This window comes from Dermochelys coriacea, chromosome 17 (genome assembly GCF_009764565.3).
Source record: "Dermochelys coriacea isolate rDerCor1 chromosome 17, rDerCor1.pri.v4, whole genome shotgun sequence".
Lineage (NCBI taxonomy): Eukaryota > Metazoa > Chordata > Testudines > Dermochelyidae > Dermochelys > Dermochelys coriacea.
In genome coordinates, this window is record NC_050084.1 from 12,728,289 (window position 1) to 12,746,508 (window position 18,220).

The 18,220-nt window shown below is 46.9% G+C and overlaps 2 protein-coding genes across 2 annotated transcripts in view; one reads left to right on the top strand and one right to left on the bottom strand.

The window, feature by feature from the left end:
* The window catches only part of LRRC75A (leucine rich repeat containing 75A), a 182,603-nt gene extending 173,985 nt beyond the window's left edge, over positions 1 to 8,618 (bottom strand). The window contains exon 1 of the mRNA XM_038376199.2: positions 7,708 to 8,618. Coding sequence (XP_038232127.1) covers positions 7,708 to 7,977 — 270 coding nt within the window. The 5' untranslated portion in view covers positions 7,978 to 8,618. The remainder of the gene's footprint in view (positions 1 to 7,707) is intronic.
* LOC119844448 (translation initiation factor IF-2-like) lies at positions 8,015 to 17,675 on the top strand. Its single transcript, XM_043499711.1, has 4 exons — positions 8,015 to 8,045; positions 8,194 to 9,035; positions 9,677 to 10,212; positions 14,562 to 17,675. The coding sequence occupies exons 1-3, from the start codon at positions 8,015 to 8,017 to the stop codon at positions 9,983 to 9,985; spliced, it is 1,182 nt and encodes a 393-aa protein (XP_043355646.1). The 3' UTR covers positions 9,986 to 10,212; positions 14,562 to 17,675.
* The last annotated feature ends 545 nt before the right edge of the window (positions 17,676 to 18,220 follow it).

Consider the following 18,220-nt stretch of genomic DNA (forward strand, 5'->3'; position numbering starts at 1 on the left):
AGATTCTCCATCTCACTGATCCAGAGCAGGGAAAGGGGGATCTCCCGCCCAAGCTAGGAGAACGGCTTCAGATCACAGCTGTAAAGCAAGCAAGATTCAAGTGCTTTGGGCATTGGAAGACAGAAAATGTGGGAAACAGTGCTCTGTGATACTGCACAGACAACAAGCCTTCTTATGAGGATAATTATTGCTTCCACCACAACTAATTTGGGGCCTGATCCTATATCCATTGAAGTCAACAGGTGTCTTCCCATTGACTTCAAAGGGCATTAGATCAAGCTCTTTACTGCAAAGCTCTGACATGGCCTATTTGGTGTGTTGGGGCAGCAATTTAGAACTTGAATCATTACCTCTTTCAAGGTATTTCAAGAGATTTGTGCAGACACTCAAAGGAGAATACGCATAGTCTTTAATAATGGTAAAAAGAAAAGGAGTACTTGTGGCACCTTAGAGACGAAAATTTATTTGAGCATAAGCTTTCATGAGCTATAGCTCAATATGCTCAAATAAATTTGTTAGTCTCTAACGTGCCACAAGTCCTCCTTTTCTTTTTGCGAATACAGACTAACACAGCTGCTACTCTGAAACCTGTCATTTAATAATGGTGTTATTGTATCACCTGTAGGAATGGGCACTATTGTTTGGGGAAGAGAGCATTATCTAGAGGTGAAAACAGACAACAGGGGAGCATGGTAGGGAACTTGAAAAAAAACCAACGCCTTGCTTCTTACAGCATTTCCTCCATAGTGCTCAATGAAACTACTCCTAAGGCCTGGTCGAATTTAGCAGTGTTATCTCGATTTAACCCTGCATCCGTTCACATGATGAAGACCTTTTTTTCGACTTAAAGGGCTCTTAAAATCTATTTCTTTACTCCACCCCCGACAAAGGGAGTAGAGCTGAAATCGGCCTTGCTGGGTCAAATTTGGGGTTCTGTGGATGCAATTCTACAGTATTGGCCTCCCGGAACTATCCCAGAGTGGTCAGTTGTGACCGCTCTGGACAGCGCTCTCAACTCAGATGCACTGGCCAGGTATACAGGAAAAGGCCCGCAAACTTTTGTATCTCATTTCCTGTTTGGCCAGCATGGCGAGCTCACCTGCACAGGTCACCATGCAGAGCTCATCATCACAGGAGACCTTTCAGTCCCAGAATTGCCGAAGAGCTCCAGGACCAAACGGGAGGTATGGGATCTGATCGCTGTATGGGGAGTTGAATCCATGATAGCAGAACTCCAGTCAAAAAGACAAAATTCCAAAATATTTGAAAAAATCTCCAATGGCATGAAGGACAGGGACCCACAGCAGTGCCGCATGAAAATTAAGGAGCTCAGGAAAGCCTACCAAAAAACCTGAGAGGCAAATGGCCACTCCAGTTCAGAGCCCCAGACATGCCGCTTCTATGATGAGCTGCATGCTATTCTAGGGGGCGCAGCCACTACTACCCCAACCCTGTGCTTTGACTCTGTCCAAGGAGTGGGAGCCAACACGGAAGCGGGTTTTGGGGGCGAGGAAGATGATGATGATGAGGAGGTTGTAGATAGCTCACAGCAAGAAAGCGGAGAAACCGATTTCCCAAACAGCCAGAATCAGTTTATCACCCTGGACCTTGACTCAGTAACCCCCAAACTCACCCAAGGCAGGCTCCTGGACCCTGAAGGCGGAGAAGGGACCTCTGGTGAGTGTAGCTTTGTAAATATTATACATGGTTTAAAAGCAAGCGTGTTTTATGATTAATTTGCCCTAGCATTTGCAGCCAGTACAGTAACTGGAAAAGTCTGTTAACGTGTCTGGGGATGGAGCGGAAATCCTCCAGGGACATCTCCATAAAGCTCTCCTGGATGCATTCCCAAAGCCTTTGCAAAAGGTTTCTGGGGAGGGCAGCCTTATTCTGTCCTCCATGGTAGGACACTTTACCATGCCAGGCCAGTAGCACATAGTCGGGAATCATTGCAGAACAAAGCATTGCAGCGTATGGTCTCGGTGTTTGCAGGCATTCAAACAACATCCATTCTTTATCTCTCTGTGTTACCCTCAGGAGAGTGATATCATTCATGGTCACCTGGTTGAAATAGGGCGGTTTTAGTAAGCGGACATTCAGAGGTGCCCGTTCCTACTGGGCTGTTTGCCTGTGGCTGAACAGAAATCTTTCCCGCTGTTAGCCACGTGATGGGGGGGAGGGGTGAAGCCATCATCCCATAGAATTGGGTGTGTGGTGGGGGGAGGGGGGTTAGTTGGGTTTCTGCTGCACGTGAACCCGGAAACCGCAGCCCCTCCTTTTAAATTGTCAACCTATTGTTAATGGCCAACCCAATGGCTACTTCGTATGGCAAATGAGGGCGCTGCTGTTTGAAACCATTCCCACATGTTATGAAGGTTAAAGAAGGCAAAAGACCATGGCTTACCATAGTTGCCTGCAAGCCGAATTCTGCTGCCCGGCCCTGCAGGAGTGATCTCTCACACCAAACCAGCATACCCTCAATAAGAGGCAAAATGCGACCTTGTAATGAAAGCACATGTGCTATGTAATGTTAACAGCAAGGTTTACAGTGAAAGAGTGTGTACCCATTGTTCTATAAAATGTATCTTTTTAACTACCACTCTCCTTTTTTTTCCCCTCCACCAGCTGCATGTGTTTCTCCTTCCCAGAGGCTAGCAAAGATTAGAAGGCGAAAAAAAACCCACACTCCCAATGAAATGTTCTCTGACCTCATGCTGTCCTCCCAAACTGACAGCACAGCAAAATACGTGGAGGCAGACAATCTCAGTGTGCAGGAAAACACAATATGACTGCGAGGAGAGGTGGCGGGCTGAAGATAGTAGGTGGTGTCACCTTGCTGAAAGAAGGCAGGAGTCAATACTCAGGCTGCTGGAAGATCAAACTCATATGCTCCAGTGTATGGTTGAGCTGCAGGAAAGGCAGCAGGAGCACAGACCGCCGCTACAGCCCCTGTGTAACCAACTGCCCTCCTCCCCAGGTTCCATAACCTCCTCACCCAGACGCCCAAGAATGCGGTGTGGGGGCTTCTGGCCACCCAGCCACTCCACCCCAGAGGATTGCCCAAGCAACAGAAGGCTGGCATTCAATAAGTTTTAAAGTGCTGTGTGGCCTTGTCCTTCCCTCCTCCACCACCCCACCCGGTGCTTCCCTCCTCCACCAGCCCTCCCGGGCTACCTTGGCAGTTATCCCCCTATTTGTGTGATGAATAAATAAAGAATGCATGAATGTGAAGCAACAATGACTTTATTGCCTCTGCAAGCAGTGATTGAAGGAGGGAGAGGAGGGTGCTTAGCTTACAGGAAAGTAGAGTGAACCCGAGGTGCGGGGGAGGTTTCCATCAAGGAGAAACAAAGAGAACTTTCACACCGTAGCCTGGCCATTCCTGAAACTGGTTTTCAAAGCTTCTCTGATGCGCACTGCGCCCTCCTGTACTCTTCTAACTGCCCTGGTGTCTGACTGCACGTAATCAGCGGCCAGGCAATTTGCCTCAACCTCCCACCCTGCCACAAACGTCTCCCCCTTACTCTCAAAGATATTGTGGAGCACACAGCAAGCAGTAATAACAACGGGAATGTTGGTTTCGCTGAGGTCTAACGTGTCAGTAAACTGCTCCAGCGCACTTTTAAATGCCAAAATGCACATTCTACCACCATTCTGCACTTGCTCAGCCTATAGTTGAACAGCTCCTGACTACTGTCCAGGGTGCCTGTGTATGGCTTCATGAGCCATGGCATTAAGGGGTAGGCTGGGTCCTTAAGGATAACTATAGGCATTTCAACATCCCCAACGGTTATTTTCTGGTCTGGAAAGCAAGTCCCTTGTTGCAGCTGTTGAAACAGGCCAGAGTTCCTGAAGAGGCGAGTGTCATGTACCTTTCCTGGCCATCCCACGTTGATGTTGGTGAAAAGTCCCTTGTGATCCACCAATGCTTGCAGCACTATTGAAAAGTACCCCTTTCGGTTTATGTACTCACTGCCTTGGTGCTCCAGTGCCAAGATAGGGATATGGGTTCCGTCTATGGCCCCACCACAATTAGGGAATCCCATTGCAGCAAACCATCCACCATGACCTGCACATTTCCCAGGGTCACTACCCTTGATAGCAGCAGCTCAGTGATTGCGTTGGCTACTTGCATCACAGCAGCCCCCACAGTAGATTTGCGCACTCCAAATTGATTCCCGACTGACCGGTAGCTGTCTGGCATTGCAAGCTTCCACAGGGCTATCGCCACTCGCTTCTCAACTGTGAGGGCTGCTCTCATCTTGGTATTCTTGTGCTTCAGGGCAGGGGAAAGAAAGTCACAAAGTTCCATGAAAGTGCCCTTATGCATGTGAAAGTTTCACAGCCACTTTGAATCATCCCAGACCTGCAACACTATGCGGTCCCACCAGTCTGTGCTTGTTTCCCGGGCCCAGAATCGGCGTTCCATGCCATGAACCTGCCCAACTGACACCATGATGTGCACATTGCAGGGGCCCGTACTTTGTGAGAAGAAGTCTGTGTCCATGTCCTCATCACTCTCGTTACCATGCTGCAGTCACCTCCTCCTCTCCTGGTTTCGCTTTTCTTGCAGGTTCTGGTTCTGCATATCCTGCTGGATAACACGCGCGGTGTTTATAGTGCTCGTAATTGCTGCGGTGATCTGAGCGGGCTCCATGTTCCCAGTGCTACGGCGTCTGCGCTGAAAAAAGGCGCAAAACGATTGTCTGCCGTTACTCTGATGGAGGGAGGGGCGACTGACAACATGGTTTACAGGCTTGGCTTACACGGAATTAAAATCAACAAAGGGAGTGGCTTTGCGCTGAGGAGAAACAGAATGGCCCCCTCAAGGACCCTGGGTTTAGCAGGCCGTTGATTTCACAGAGGGAGGGAGGAGAAAATGAATACAGAACAAATCTGGTCTATTTCTTGTTTTGATCCACTTCATCTGTCTTTATACATCTTGCTGGCAGCAGATGGTACAGTATGACTGCTGGCCATTGTCGTCTCCTGGTTGCTCATTAGAAGATGGTGCAGTACGACTGCCGGCAGGACTGAATCGCCATGAGACGAAACTTAAAAGGGAAATGACCTGGCTGAGTCACCCCCATGTTTGCCCAGGCGCCCCGACCGACCTCAACGAGGTTGGCTAAAAGAGCACCCTTGAGTACGGCGACGATGGCTACCAGTCATACTGCACCGTCTGCTGCCAAAAGCCAATGAGCTGCTGCTGTGTAGCAATGCAGTACCGCATCTGCCAGCACCCAGGAGACATACGGTGACAGCAGGCTGAGTGGGCTCCATGCTTGCCGTGGTACGGTGTCTGAACGGGTAAGGCAGGAAAAAAGGCGCGAAACGATTGTCTGCCGTTGCTTTCATGGAATGAGGAAAGGGGGGGCCTGACGATATCTACCCAGAACCACCCACGACAATGTTTTTGCCCCATCAGACACTGGGATTTCTACCCAGAATTCAAATGGGCGGCGGAGACTGCGGGAACTGTGGGATAGCTACCCACAGTGCAACGCTCCGGAAGTCGACGGTTGCCTCGGTACCGTGGACGCACTCCGCCGACTAAATGCACTTAGAGCATTTATGTGGTGGGGAGGACACACAATCGACTGTATAAAAACGCTTTCTACAAAACCGACTTCTATAAATTTGACCTAATTTCACAGTGTAGACATACCCTAAGACAGCTACAAGTCACACAACCTGCCTTCTTGGCTTCAATGGGAAATGCCTCTCCAGCAGATGCCAGTGAAAGGGAAGGAAAACAACAACAACAACAACAAGAGGACAACAAAAAGAAAGGCAGAAAACAACGCAGAACAAGAGTAGAAAGGGTGCGTTTTTACACAGAAGAACCTACACACACATACACCCCAATTCTAGGGAATAAGAGGAAGCTACTGCCGTACAGAGAAAACCTGAGCAACTTTCCCTTAGGTGGCACTGATCACTCCCATTGCAAAGTACATCTTGTCTATGCGTCTTGCAGACCTCAAGAAACAAAGAGCTCAGAAACAAATCCAGTTTGGTGTGGATAGGTCCGTTTTCACTTTCACCTTGAAAACTGATTAGCACATCACTTCCATAAAACAAAAAGCCTCAAAAGTTCCCATAGCACTTTGATCTTTTATTGTCACCTGATACCTCAGGAAATTGTGAACCAGTTTACAGACCAATTTGTTTCCTTTTAAGAATTCCCCAAACCAGGGTCAGCCCCACTATGGCCTTTTACTTCTGAAGCCACTCTTATTTCTGCTTTTGTTTCAGTGCCCCAGAGCACTGGTTCTCAACCAGAGGTACGTACCCCTGGGGGTTCGCAAAGGTCTTCCAGGGGATACATCAGCTCATCTAGATAATTGCCTAATTTTTCAAAAAGCTGCATAAAAAGCACTAGCAAAGTCTGTACAAACTAAAATTTCATACAATGACTTGTTTATACTGCTCTATAGACTATACACAGAAATAGAAGTATAATATTTATATTCCAATTGTTTTATTTTATAATTCTATGGTCAACATGAGAAAGTCAGCAATAGTGTGCTGTGCCACTTTTGTATTTTTATGTCTGATTTTGTAAGCAAGTTGTTTTTAAGTGAAGTGAAATTTGGTGGTACAGTAGTCTGAAAAGATTGAGAACCACTGCTCCAGAGGACAGAGAACATTGCTCTCTGCCTGTCTTTTCACTTGTTCAAACCAACCTTTGACTGTGCTGTCTCTCAGTTAACACCTGATTGGAAAAGACTTTCAGTTGAGGGGCATTGGGTAAGATAGTATATTAATAATTCCCTATTTGCACATAGCACCTTCCATCTTTAAAGATCCCAAGGTAATTTCTACAAGCCTTAATCAAACAGGAACTAAATTCCATCAACTGGTATGTAACAAAAGAGTAAGATATATCCAAAGCTGCCGATTGTTCGTGTTTTTTGTATTGTAAAGAAAGAGCTAAGAATCTTTGAGACAAAAGGCTGATAGGTCAAAATACCCAGAGACTTGTGGATGCTTTAAAGAGCTCTTTACACATGAACTTTTGGAAAGTGAAATGGGACTGTCTTACACCAGCCATTCTTATTTTGGACTCCAAAGCTATCACTGGAAGCAATAAAAGAGAGAAAGATGCTTTCTGAAGGCTTCTACGTTGCACCAAGTTTAGTTTGCAAATGAAACAACTGGGTGAAGTCCTAACACTTCTACAGGTTTTTAGACATAACGACCACCCAACCGTTACTGAGTTTCTGAATCCTTGCCCAGAAAGTCATGCGATAAAAGCTAGACCTGGAGAAGCTGCGTTACAGATTACCCCGTCCATGCCACTCACCAAGGAGAGATTGCTTCCCATTTATTAGCATTTAATCCTGCCTAGTTTTAAATGAAAAGGGGGACTTGTGGCACCTTAGAGACTAACACATTTATCTGAGCATAAGCTTTCGTAAGCTACAGCTCACTTCATCGGATGCATTCAAGTAGCTCAGGAAAGCTTATGCTCTAATAAATTTGTTAGTCTCTAAGGTGCCACAAGTCCTCCTTTTCTTTTTGCGGATACAGACTAACACGGCTGCTACTCTGAAACCTAGTTTTAAATGGTTTTCCAATACCTGGTTTGCCAAGAACTTGCTAGGATGATCTTTCCCATTTACACCCTCCCCACAGGACCCTATGCTGAACCCCAGCCTTGTTGCCATCCTATGCTCCAACCTCCAGAGCCTCCTCACTCACCTGTCGCAGGTGTTTCAGCAGTTCAGTCGCCTCTTCCTGTTTCCCTTGCTTCACTAGCAGCAGCATGTCCTGGATCATACCGATCCGCCGGTGATAAGGGGGCAAGTTCCCACCACTCTTCGCAAACTTATCACTGGACTTCACCATGAAGGAAGCTAGGAAGTCTCCCCGGTCCCTAGCTGGCATCTTCTTGCGGGAGCCTGGATTGTGTGACTGGGGGCTCTCCCCGGCACCGGGAGGCTGGCATCCTTTGGTCTGCTTGGTGCCCATGGTATAGCCAAGCCACCAGGAACCTCACCCGGGCTTCATGCAAAAGCATTTGGTCTCGGCAGCCTCTGGTGGGAAGCGAGGTGGCTGGGCAGCGGATCTCGGCAGCTCCAAGGCAGACCCCCCGCGCTCCGAGGGTCGCCCCCGCAGGGACGCAGAGCTGGAGGGCTTCGTTCACCAGAAAGAAACACAACCGGCATCGTCCCGCATTGCTGCCAGCGCGGGGGGGGGGGGGGGGCCAAGCCAAACAAACCAACCCGCAGGACTGGGACCGAAATCCTGGGAGCTTCTTACCAACGGCCCCAGAGCATCCCAGTGGCCGGGGGCAGGTGGCCGCCCCCCGGGGGCTGGCGGGCTGGCCCGGGGCTAATGGTAACACTCGGCGGCTTCTCCCCCACGGGCGGGGGGGCGGGGGGGGCTCTTCCCACAGAGAGTTGGGCGAAGCCGCAGCCCCTTCTCCGGGCCCCGGGGAAGATGCTGCGGACCACGGGCAGCGGCCGGTGCGGCGGAGAGCGGCCAGCCCCCCCCCCGCACCGCCTCAATCCTCGCCCCGGGGCTGGGGGGCGCCGCGCCCCATCTCGGCCGGGCGGCGGCGGCGGCAACTTTCGGGGGAAACTGTTGCACGTCCCGGAACAAAGGCGGCTCCCCCGGCAGGAATCAGGCCCGGGGGCTCGGCAGGGGGCGGCCAGGCGGGGTCCCCGGCCCCCGCCCGGGGCAGGGCGCCGCTCGCTGCGGGACGGAGCCGGGCTGGGGCTGGCCGCAGCCGCCGGGAGCGGGGCGGGCCCGGCGGCGGGAGGAAGCGGGATCCGGACGGGCTCCTCCTCGCTCCGGCTCTCCCCCTGCTGCCCGGCTGGCTGCGCTGCAGCGGCGAGCGAGCGCCGCGCCCCGGGGCTGCTCCCCGCGGGGTGGCGGCGGGCGAGACCCGCTGCCCCGGGGCCAGCCTCCTGCCGGCCCGGCCCGGCCCCGCCGGCGCTCGCTGCACCCGAGCGCCCTCCCGGGGAGCCCCCTGCACGTGCGGGGAGGGGGGGTCCGCTGCGGGAACCGCTGCCCCTGGAGCGGAGGTAGGTCCCGGTATAGCAGGAGGTGGGGGGAGCCAGCAGGCTGCCCCCGGGCCAGGGGGCTGAGCAGTCAGGGCAGGAGAGGCGGTTTCAGGCATTAAAGCCCAAGAGAAGCAAAAGCCAGGAGGCCCGGGAGGGGATTTCATAAATATTATTATTGGCAAGGGCGCCGCCTCGCTTTCCAAACCCCAGCCGGCATCTCCCTTCCCGCGCTGGAGCCTACCTGCCTGCCCGCTTCTGTCATTTATCCCACAAGGATCAGTTCTCTCCGGTCCCAGTCAACATCTACATGCGCCCAGGCTGGGAACCGGTCAGACAGCATGGACTCCAGCACTACATGGGTGACACGGCTCTACCTATCCTTCAGCCCCTGCCATCACACCCCCAGCACCCCCCAGAGGGCCCAGTGCTTGGAGGAGATCAGCAAAGGGCTGGCGCTGAACCCAGGCAAGAGAGAGGGGAGGCTAAGGCGCAAGAGGAAAGTATTTTGAGGCATTTGCGGCCATGGCCCAGTCTCCTGTGCCTGAAGGTTCACACCTACAATTGGTCAATTGAGTCAGTGGTCCTGGAGGCTCCTGACTTCCTGGGGGATGTTGAGCTCTCAGCCTTACACACCCCTGCTGCTATGTTTCTACCATCTCCAGCTGGCTCGGAGACTCCATCCCATCCTGGCAAACGATGACCTGGCCTCAGTTATTCACGTCTTCGTCAGCTCTCGTCTAGACCGCAGCAGGCCAGTAGACCTGGACATAGAGCCTTCAGCACTGTGGAAACTCCACGCACTACAGACCGCTGCAGAGCATCTCCTCAGCTGCACTGGCTCCTGTGAGCACAGCCAACCTGGCCTCCACTCACACCTTGGGCTTCCCCATCGACTATTAACTCCGGTTCATGGTCTCCAGCCTTATCGTCAAGGGACTCAAGGGCCTGGGCCCAAAGTATCTAAAGACTGACTTAACCCCAGGATAAAGAGTGTAGTCGTCAACTCTGCTCCTCTGCCACAATGGAGCTCTCTACAATAAGGGTAAGGCTCGTCTGCGCAAGAGACAGAACGCTCCTGGAGGCCAGCCCAAGACTGTCAACTGAACTTCCCCAGGAACTGAGCATCATCACAAGCCTCGCCACCTTCCACTCGAAAGGCAAGATGCATTTCTTTGACCTCGCTTTTCCCACTGAAAAGGTACAGCAGTGTGTGTGTATATATATATATATATATATATATATATTATATTATATTATATTTTACTACAAAACAAAACAACCCCACTCCTCTGCACACACATCTCTCCCTGGGAGGGTTAACTTCAACAGGACTCCTTGTAGCCATAGCCCATACAGGGATCTGACTGTATGGTCCCCTCAAAGTCTAAACCTGCCGGAACAATGCATCAAAAAAGTGTACTTTGTTGCTTTCTTTGACACCTGTAGTTTAGTTTTGAATTCTTTACAATAATACAGTCAGGCTATGCGAGGAAATGCACTGTAGTATAGTTTATAAAAATCAAAGCATCATAGTAAAGCAAGACTTCACTACCATATTTGCTATTAAATCTAGAGGTTGGGGAGAGGCAGCTAAATTTTGAATATGGATTCTAGAACATGTGGGCAAGGGATATAGGAACGAACAAGATTCTTCTCCCATCTCTTTGGCTGAACCTCCCTTGGCCCAGAGAGAGTTAGATTCTAATCCTACAAGCCAGTGTGCGCAAGCAGAACCCTACAGGGAGCTTCCTTACTAACCTAGAGCTAGTTCCTGCACCACTATCATCAATAGGAGCAGAGCCTCTGTACACAAAACTTGCCATTGTTGGATAGTTTTCCCATATGAATGAACTGAGCCCAATTACTGTTTGTTGAGCGACAACAGTGTGCCCAGCCCTGTCAATACACAGCCTCTCTTTGTAACACAAACTAGCAGCCAAGAGACTTCAGGCCCAAAATGCTCTGGCTTGACGCAGAGGATGGTCCCATATCAGTGCATGTTCCTTACAGAAGGCTATAGAACCATTAGCTTCTTTCTGCACAAAGATAAATCTATTGTAAATTGAGAAGTCAACAAGCTAGTATCAGCTCATCACGCTGTAGAATATAGGAAATGAGAGTGGGAGAGAGGGGAAAAAAACAACACTGAGGTTGAGATCCAGGGCTCCTCTGAACTACAGAATGTCAAATGAGAAGTCAAGAGCAGCATGAAGAGCAGCATGCCATGCATTATACTCAGAGAAGTCAGCAGGGCCGGGCAAGCCTTTTCCAGAGAGATGCTTTCGACTGGAGTCGAGGGTCTTGTCAGAAATTAAAGTGTCCCCAACCAAAAATAAATGGTACAGGCTCTGCTGCATTTCTTGTTAAATGAACTGATGCTTAGTGAGAAGGTCTTGCACTGATGGCCCAGGAGACCGATTAGCCACAAAACGGGTACAGCCTGGCCCAGCTACAACTCAGGCTTCCAGTGCCAACACATTGCCTCAACCCTAGATCTGGAGGGACTAGACAACAGACCAGGCTTAGAGATCCTGCTATGTGCAGAGGCCCAGATCCGTTCCTGGTGTTTTACTACAAGTAGACATTACCCGGCCAGTGGGAGATCCTTTCACCACAACATCTTCCTCTATTCTGTTCTATGGGCAGAATCACCCATTTAAAGATCCAGTCTCTTTATAGGTTACTCTCTTGATTCTCATAACAAGCTAAACAAAGGACAGAGACAGGTTTCATAGTGGTAGCTGTGTTAGTCTGTATCAGCAAAACAAACGAGGAGTACTTGTTGCACCTTAGAGACTAACAAATTGATTTAGGCATAAGCTTTCGTGGGCTAAAACCCACTTCATTGGATGCGTGCGATGGAAAATACAGTAGGAAGATATAGATATTTACACAGAAAATGAAAAAAGGCTGTTGCCATATCAACTCTAACGAGACTAATCAATTAAGGTGGGCTATTATCAGCAGGAGAAAAATAAAACTTGAGGAAAAAAAATTAAGTTTTTTCTCCTGCTGATAATAGCCCACCTTAATTGATTAGTCTCGTTATAGTTGGTATGGCAACACCTTTTTCATTTTCTCTGTGTAAATATCTATATCTTCCTACTGTATTTTCCATCGCACGCATCCAATGAAGTAGGTTTTAACCCACGAAAGCTTATGCCCAAATAAATTTGTTAGTCTCTAAGGTGCCACAAGTACTCCTTGTTCATTTAAAATATATCTGACTCTCTCTCTCTCTCTCTCTCTCTCTCATTGGGAGCCATGTATACCCTGCAGTCCTCAGCAGGCCTGATCTTTGTTTGTACCTGTCTGACTGATGATATATTCTGCTATTCACTGATTATATGTCCTAAGCCAATGAAAGATTTTTCTTAGTACAGCTGACTGTATCCAGGTGTGCAAACTGCAAGCTAGTCAGCATTTCCGTAGGAAAGCGTTCTGGCTTGGTTAATGTGCCTCAGGAGATCTGGCGCTGGGGATTTGCTAGTTAGAAATGTCCAGGATTCAAAAAGGACTTAATTTCAAATACCGAGACTATGGAAGAAAATGGACTGGTTAGACTTTTGTCCAGCTCAAACCCTGGATCTGCCTCCCTCCACGCGTTGAGGAAGTTCAGATCCAGGTCTACATTCTGCAGCCGGTCTCTCTCTAACGACTTGAGCCAAAAATTCAGAATCTAAATTCCCTTGGACTTCAAGGACATTTGGATGCAGATGAGAATTTTGCAGGCCAAGACCCATCACTCGCTGGGAAACAACAGAATCTGGAGCCACAACATGGAGCATTCTCGATGGTGGTCCACCCTGTAATGGTAATTCGAGACACCCAATTTCCCCATGCACAACAAACTTTTCATATCCAAACCACCTGAAAAAGGACAGAAGTTAACTGCATTGGATTTTCTTTCCAACCCAGGAAGTTGCCAAGATGGCCAAAACTTGGAAAAAACCTGAACTGAGAAGTCAGCAAACCAGTATCAGCTCATCACTCTGTAGAGTATAGGAAATGAGAAGGGGAGAGGGGGGAAAAAAAAAAAAAAAAAAAAAAAAAATGAACACTGAGGTTGAAATCCGGGGCTCCTCTGAACTACAGAACTACCCAGTTCAGGAAAGCATCCAAGGTCACAGTGACTTAGCAGCAGAGCCAGGAAGAAAACACAGGTGATGTGGCTACTGTAACAGACTATTCTGCTGACCAAAATCAGGTCTCCGATAGAAAAAAAAAAAAAAAAAAGATTGTTGGTATAGCATAGCTGTGCTGGCAAAGGGCAAACGTTCCTGGCATGGACCCAATTTATACCAGCAATAGCACTTTTGCCAGAATAGCTGCATCGATACTAGGGTTTTTGCCAGTATAAAAAATACCACTAAGCAACATTATTATAATCGGCAAACGTTTTTAGTGCAGACACGACCTTATTGTGAGACAATCTTGGGCAAGTCATTTCAGTTCTCTGTGTTTCATTTCATTGCCTGCAGAACAAGGAGAGTTTTATTATCCACCTTTGTAAAGCACTTTCATTTGATCTCAAAGTATGCTTGTACCCATAACGCACAATATGCTCTTCGTTATCCCATGACCAGAAGCAGCATGCTCTCCTTTCTTCACCCCAGAGGGGAGTTCACTGAGACCATGGGTTGTTCTGAGAACATCTCATTGGTTGCTTACTTACTGAGGCTCACTAAGTAGAAAACTTAATATTGACCAAGCATGAGTCCCCCGAATACACCAGGTTACTTTTACACCTCAAGGAAGCAATAGGCTGTAATAAAAGCGGGTGTTGATTTTCGGCATTGGCAAATGCTATTTAATGATTGATTCTCATCAGAAGAATGAAGAGATTTCTTTTGTTTAGACATCAGGGAGGATTTGTTCAATGCAAGGGGATTTACTGCACTGGGGTAACTCACACTGGCATTTCATAGGGGCTGTGAGGATAAATCCCCGTGCATCAGCTTACTGCTTTCTTTCTAGACAAAGTAGGAACTATTCCTCCTCTTCATACATGCTTAGATTTAAAAATGTGTGTTGATTCTTGTCACGAGATACATCCCCGAAGGGGTCATCCATTGCGTTCCAGTCTCTCAGAGATCATGTACATGCCGTCTTCTGCAATAGCACAAGTACCCACTGTCCCTGTCCTCCCACATTTCCCAAGCAAAACAAGTCCAAACTTGCAAGCCCTGGAGGAATATAAAAATTGTTTAAGCTGACGGAAGTGATAAATCTTCCCTTCATGTGACCGCTTCAGCTTTTTTCCCCACTCAACAATTTAGATGCAGTGTTTATAGAAGCAGAAGGCTCTGTTTACACACCAGCCAGAAGTTGTTTAGACAATTCAAACTAGCGGCTGAAGCTGCCAGGAAGTCCTTGCTAAATATTTGAATCTCTTTCCCATATATATGTTTAAATAAAATAAATAAATAAATTGGAATGAGGTTTAGAGAGTTTGTTGTTGGTTTGGTCTGGAGGGGAAACTACCCCAGTTATTAGTTAGCAAAGTGTCTACCTATGTTTTTATTGAGCCTTACTCTTCTGTTCCAGGTGAATTTTGGTGCTAGCAAGGTTTGTCATGCTGACAGGGCCACCCATACTGAAGTCTTCTCACATTCTGCAGAACAGGGACACGATGGGCAACTTCCTTCCAGGCCTGGCAGTTGGAGCAAGAGACTAGCTCAGCATCCAGGGCCTCTTCAATCTTTGGCCTTTAAAAGGAGGCGGAGGGAAGGTAATTTTGGTAGAGGTCTTGTAACATGGCCTCATATCCACTTGTGACCTGACCCAAAACCTCCTGTCTATTTCATGTCTGTATCTACACACTCATCAGTACCATGTGTCAGGAGCTCTGAAATCCTAATTAGGCCCTGATACAAAGCTCAGGGAAGCCAGTGGAAAGACTCCCATTGATTTCAATGGGGTTTAGATCAGGGTCTTTATCATCCCTCATACTAAAGAGAAGTCAGATGGTTAAAAAACAAAGAGTCATGCACTCACTAGCTCCCAAGCAGGGCTGGATTTGAACTAGTGGCCAAGAGTTAAAAAGCATTGTATCAACCAACCTCCGAACCGTCTATGGGTGAACTTCTGGCCCCATTGAAGCCAAATGGGATTTTTGCCATTGACTTCAATGGGATCTAGATTTCACTTTATGTTGTTATTGTAAAGATAAAATCTACATAATACTGTTTTAAGACCTTCCAGGAGATGCGCTGAAAACAAATTAAATATAATAGTCAGTCAATCTTAGCTCCATACAGGAAAAGGCTTGGAAGTTTAAAAAAAAAAAATCAAATCAGATCCAACATATAGAAAGAAGCTATTTACTTTAGCCAGCAAAAGCAAACATGTGCTGCTATTAAATCACAAACTCCCAAAGAAAATACAAGAGATGAAATACAAGCTAGCAAACTGGGTAAGAAAACTTTTGGGGGACCACGATTAACAGAAGGGGAGATTTGCTTGAAGAAAGCTGCTGTATCATTCCAGTGCTCCTTTTCTGGAGCCCACAGCAGAGTTTGCTGTGCACTTCAATGTTCACAAAGTAGGTGCTAGAGAGGGAATATAAATTAGTGGTTTGAACGTGGGCTTGAGAGTCAGGATTCCCAAATTCTGTTCCTGCTACTGATTCCTCTGTGAGCTGGAGCAAGTCACTTAAACCTCTGTGCCTCGCTGTACCCATTCTCAAAATGGCATTAATAATACTTGCCGACAGCACAGTGGTCATGCAATGCTTGATTCATTAATATCTGTAAAGTGTTTCAAGATTCTTTGATTAAAAGTGCTATAGAAAATTGAAGCATCATTATATCCTGTGCAAACCCCAAGGCTCACTGATGCCCAGGAAGACCTATATATCATTTGCAGGAGCAAAAGACTCCAGGGGAGTCTCCAGATTGCGGACATGAGAATCAGCCCTCTGCTTTGAGGAGTGCACTGATCAGATAAGCTGGAACACTTCGGAGGGCAGAGAAGCAGGGTGCATGCACTCGCTCTCTAATAACTAAGAAATATGCAGAACCACAGGAAATAGCAGACAGACACGATTCAGTGTTTGACTCACACTCCTGATTCTTTCCAAATGTTTCACAGCATCTAGGCATGACATGAAAATGAATGTTTTGAAGCAGCAAACTCCATCCATCCTTTCCCCTTTGAAAATAAACAGCCCAACCCCATTTGTATCTAACTTTTTGAACAGTAAATCATTCGTCATTAAACGTCACATTATCAAATCTGTCTTTTGTGTGTGCATCTCCAGATTACTTACTTCATTTATTTACTAGCTGATTTCTTTCAAAGATTAATGTATGTTTGATGGAGCTTGTCGAGGTGATAAATGTACTGCTGCCAAGCACCAGGCTTAAATGGGTTTTGGACATGGCTGTAGGCCATTAGGCATTGAACTCGGATCGCTCACTCACTGCACACAGTCTGCAGCCAAGCATCTGAACTTGGGTCATTAGTGACCCATTCCTGATATGAACCAATGTCTTAAAAAGGTGAAGGGCTGCATATACCATTAGTACCAATGCCCCAAGTCATCTATACCCCTGCATTGTTGCAGTCTGACCTTAACGGTTTTCTGAATCTAGAAGTAACGAGTGAGTCAGATGGAGCTTACTGTTTCAGATCAAGTTTCTGCTATTCCACAGCTTTATCCATGTCAAATCTCACAGACAGATGGATGGTAAAAGCAATGCCAGCCAGATTATATTTGCAAATTTTCCACAGTGAACTGCTAAGCTGAACTCCTGATGCCTTTTGTTTAGAGGGGAACAAAACATGCATTATGCTCTCAAATGCTTAGGGAGATAGAAGGGGGAGTTGAACTCCGGGTTTGTCTTTCAGAAGCAGATCCTACTTGTGCAAAGCTGCTTAAGATCTCGTATTTGTAATGAACACAAAGTCTTTTTTGCTTTGCCTGGTTTGTTAATATTCAGTGATAAGGATCAAAGAAGAGCAAGTTTACAACCTGATTTTATAAACCTTGGTGGATAGCCACCATTTATACCTAATTTCACACAGGTTATAAACAGAGTTCCCTAGGCTATAAAAAAAGAAGAAAAAAATCTAGGCTTGGCTTCCTGCAATTTGATATGCCCAAAAGATAAATAAATACATTACATCACCCCCTTGTATTGCATAAACTCCATGTCTAGAATCCAGTTACCAATGAACCTAGGTGCCATTATTGCCTTTGTCTTTTATGGAGAAACTAAGTAGGGAACCTAGGACTGAATTCTCAGTTATATGAAAGTCCATTTACGGTGAAGTTCTGCCCACTTTACCTCAAAGCAGAGTCAAGTGGTCTTTCTAACTGCAAATTCAGGTCTCAGTCTTCACATTTTAACTTCATTCTCCAAACTGAGCATGCAGTTTGATCAGAGAACAGGGTGGTTTTTAAATAGGGGTGGGACCCGTGCCAAAAATTGGTGTCCGAAGCTGAATTTTCCCAAAGTTCAAACTGGATTCTGAGCCAGGGATTGGGGTTGGACACCATCTCTAGTTACGAGACATTCAGCATCCTCATTGTTTGGCAGGATCAATAGGCAATACTATAAATAAATTGGATCCTACAAAATATTGACTAGAGCTAAGTAAAAAAAAAAATCACAATTTCTAAGCCACGGGAAAACCCAACAGTTCCTTCTGTCACAAATTGGGATAAAAAGTTGAAATTAAAAAAAAAAAATAATAAATTGTGGAACAGAAGTTCTGAATACACATTTTTCAGAAGTGTCAAAACATTTTATTTTGACATTCCTAAAATTGAAATGTTTAATTCCGATTTATTGAACTGAACTGAAAGGTTTCGCTTCAAGTCAGTTCAATATCAAACAACGTTTTCTCGTAGTGGCACACTGTCTAATAGGAGTTGTATTTCTAGACCTTGATGCCCCTTGGGGCAGGCTCCCTGGCTGGACTATATCTCCCATGATGCACTACACAGCTCATTCAAAGGGAAATATGCATTGTATTATAGGAGATATCCTCTGGGGAGCCCAGCCTCCAAGAGAGAATGGGGGCCCAAACCATAACTCCCATAATTCAATGCACTGACAGGGAAATGTAGTTTAATGTTCAGCTGAACTGATTTTAAAAATGAAACATTTTGAGTCAGTTCAATAAAATGAAATTTTTCAATTAGATCTACGTGGCTGAAAATGAAACCTTTTCAGCAATACTGAAAATTAGTCTGATGG

Excerpts from the sequence above, each read along its gene's own strand:
- LOC119844448 (XM_043499711.1), top strand. The coding sequence starts at position 8,015 with ATGCAAAAGCATTTGGTCTCGGCAGCCTCTG. Across the intron at positions 8,046-8,193 it reads TTTGGTCTCGGCAGCCTCTG|CGCGGGGGGGGGGGGGGGGC; the intron begins GTGGGAAGCGAG and ends CATTGCTGCCAG. Across the intron at positions 9,036-9,676 it reads CCGCTGCCCCTGGAGCGGAG|CTGGCTCGGAGACTCCATCC; the intron begins GTAGGTCCCGGT and ends TACCATCTCCAG.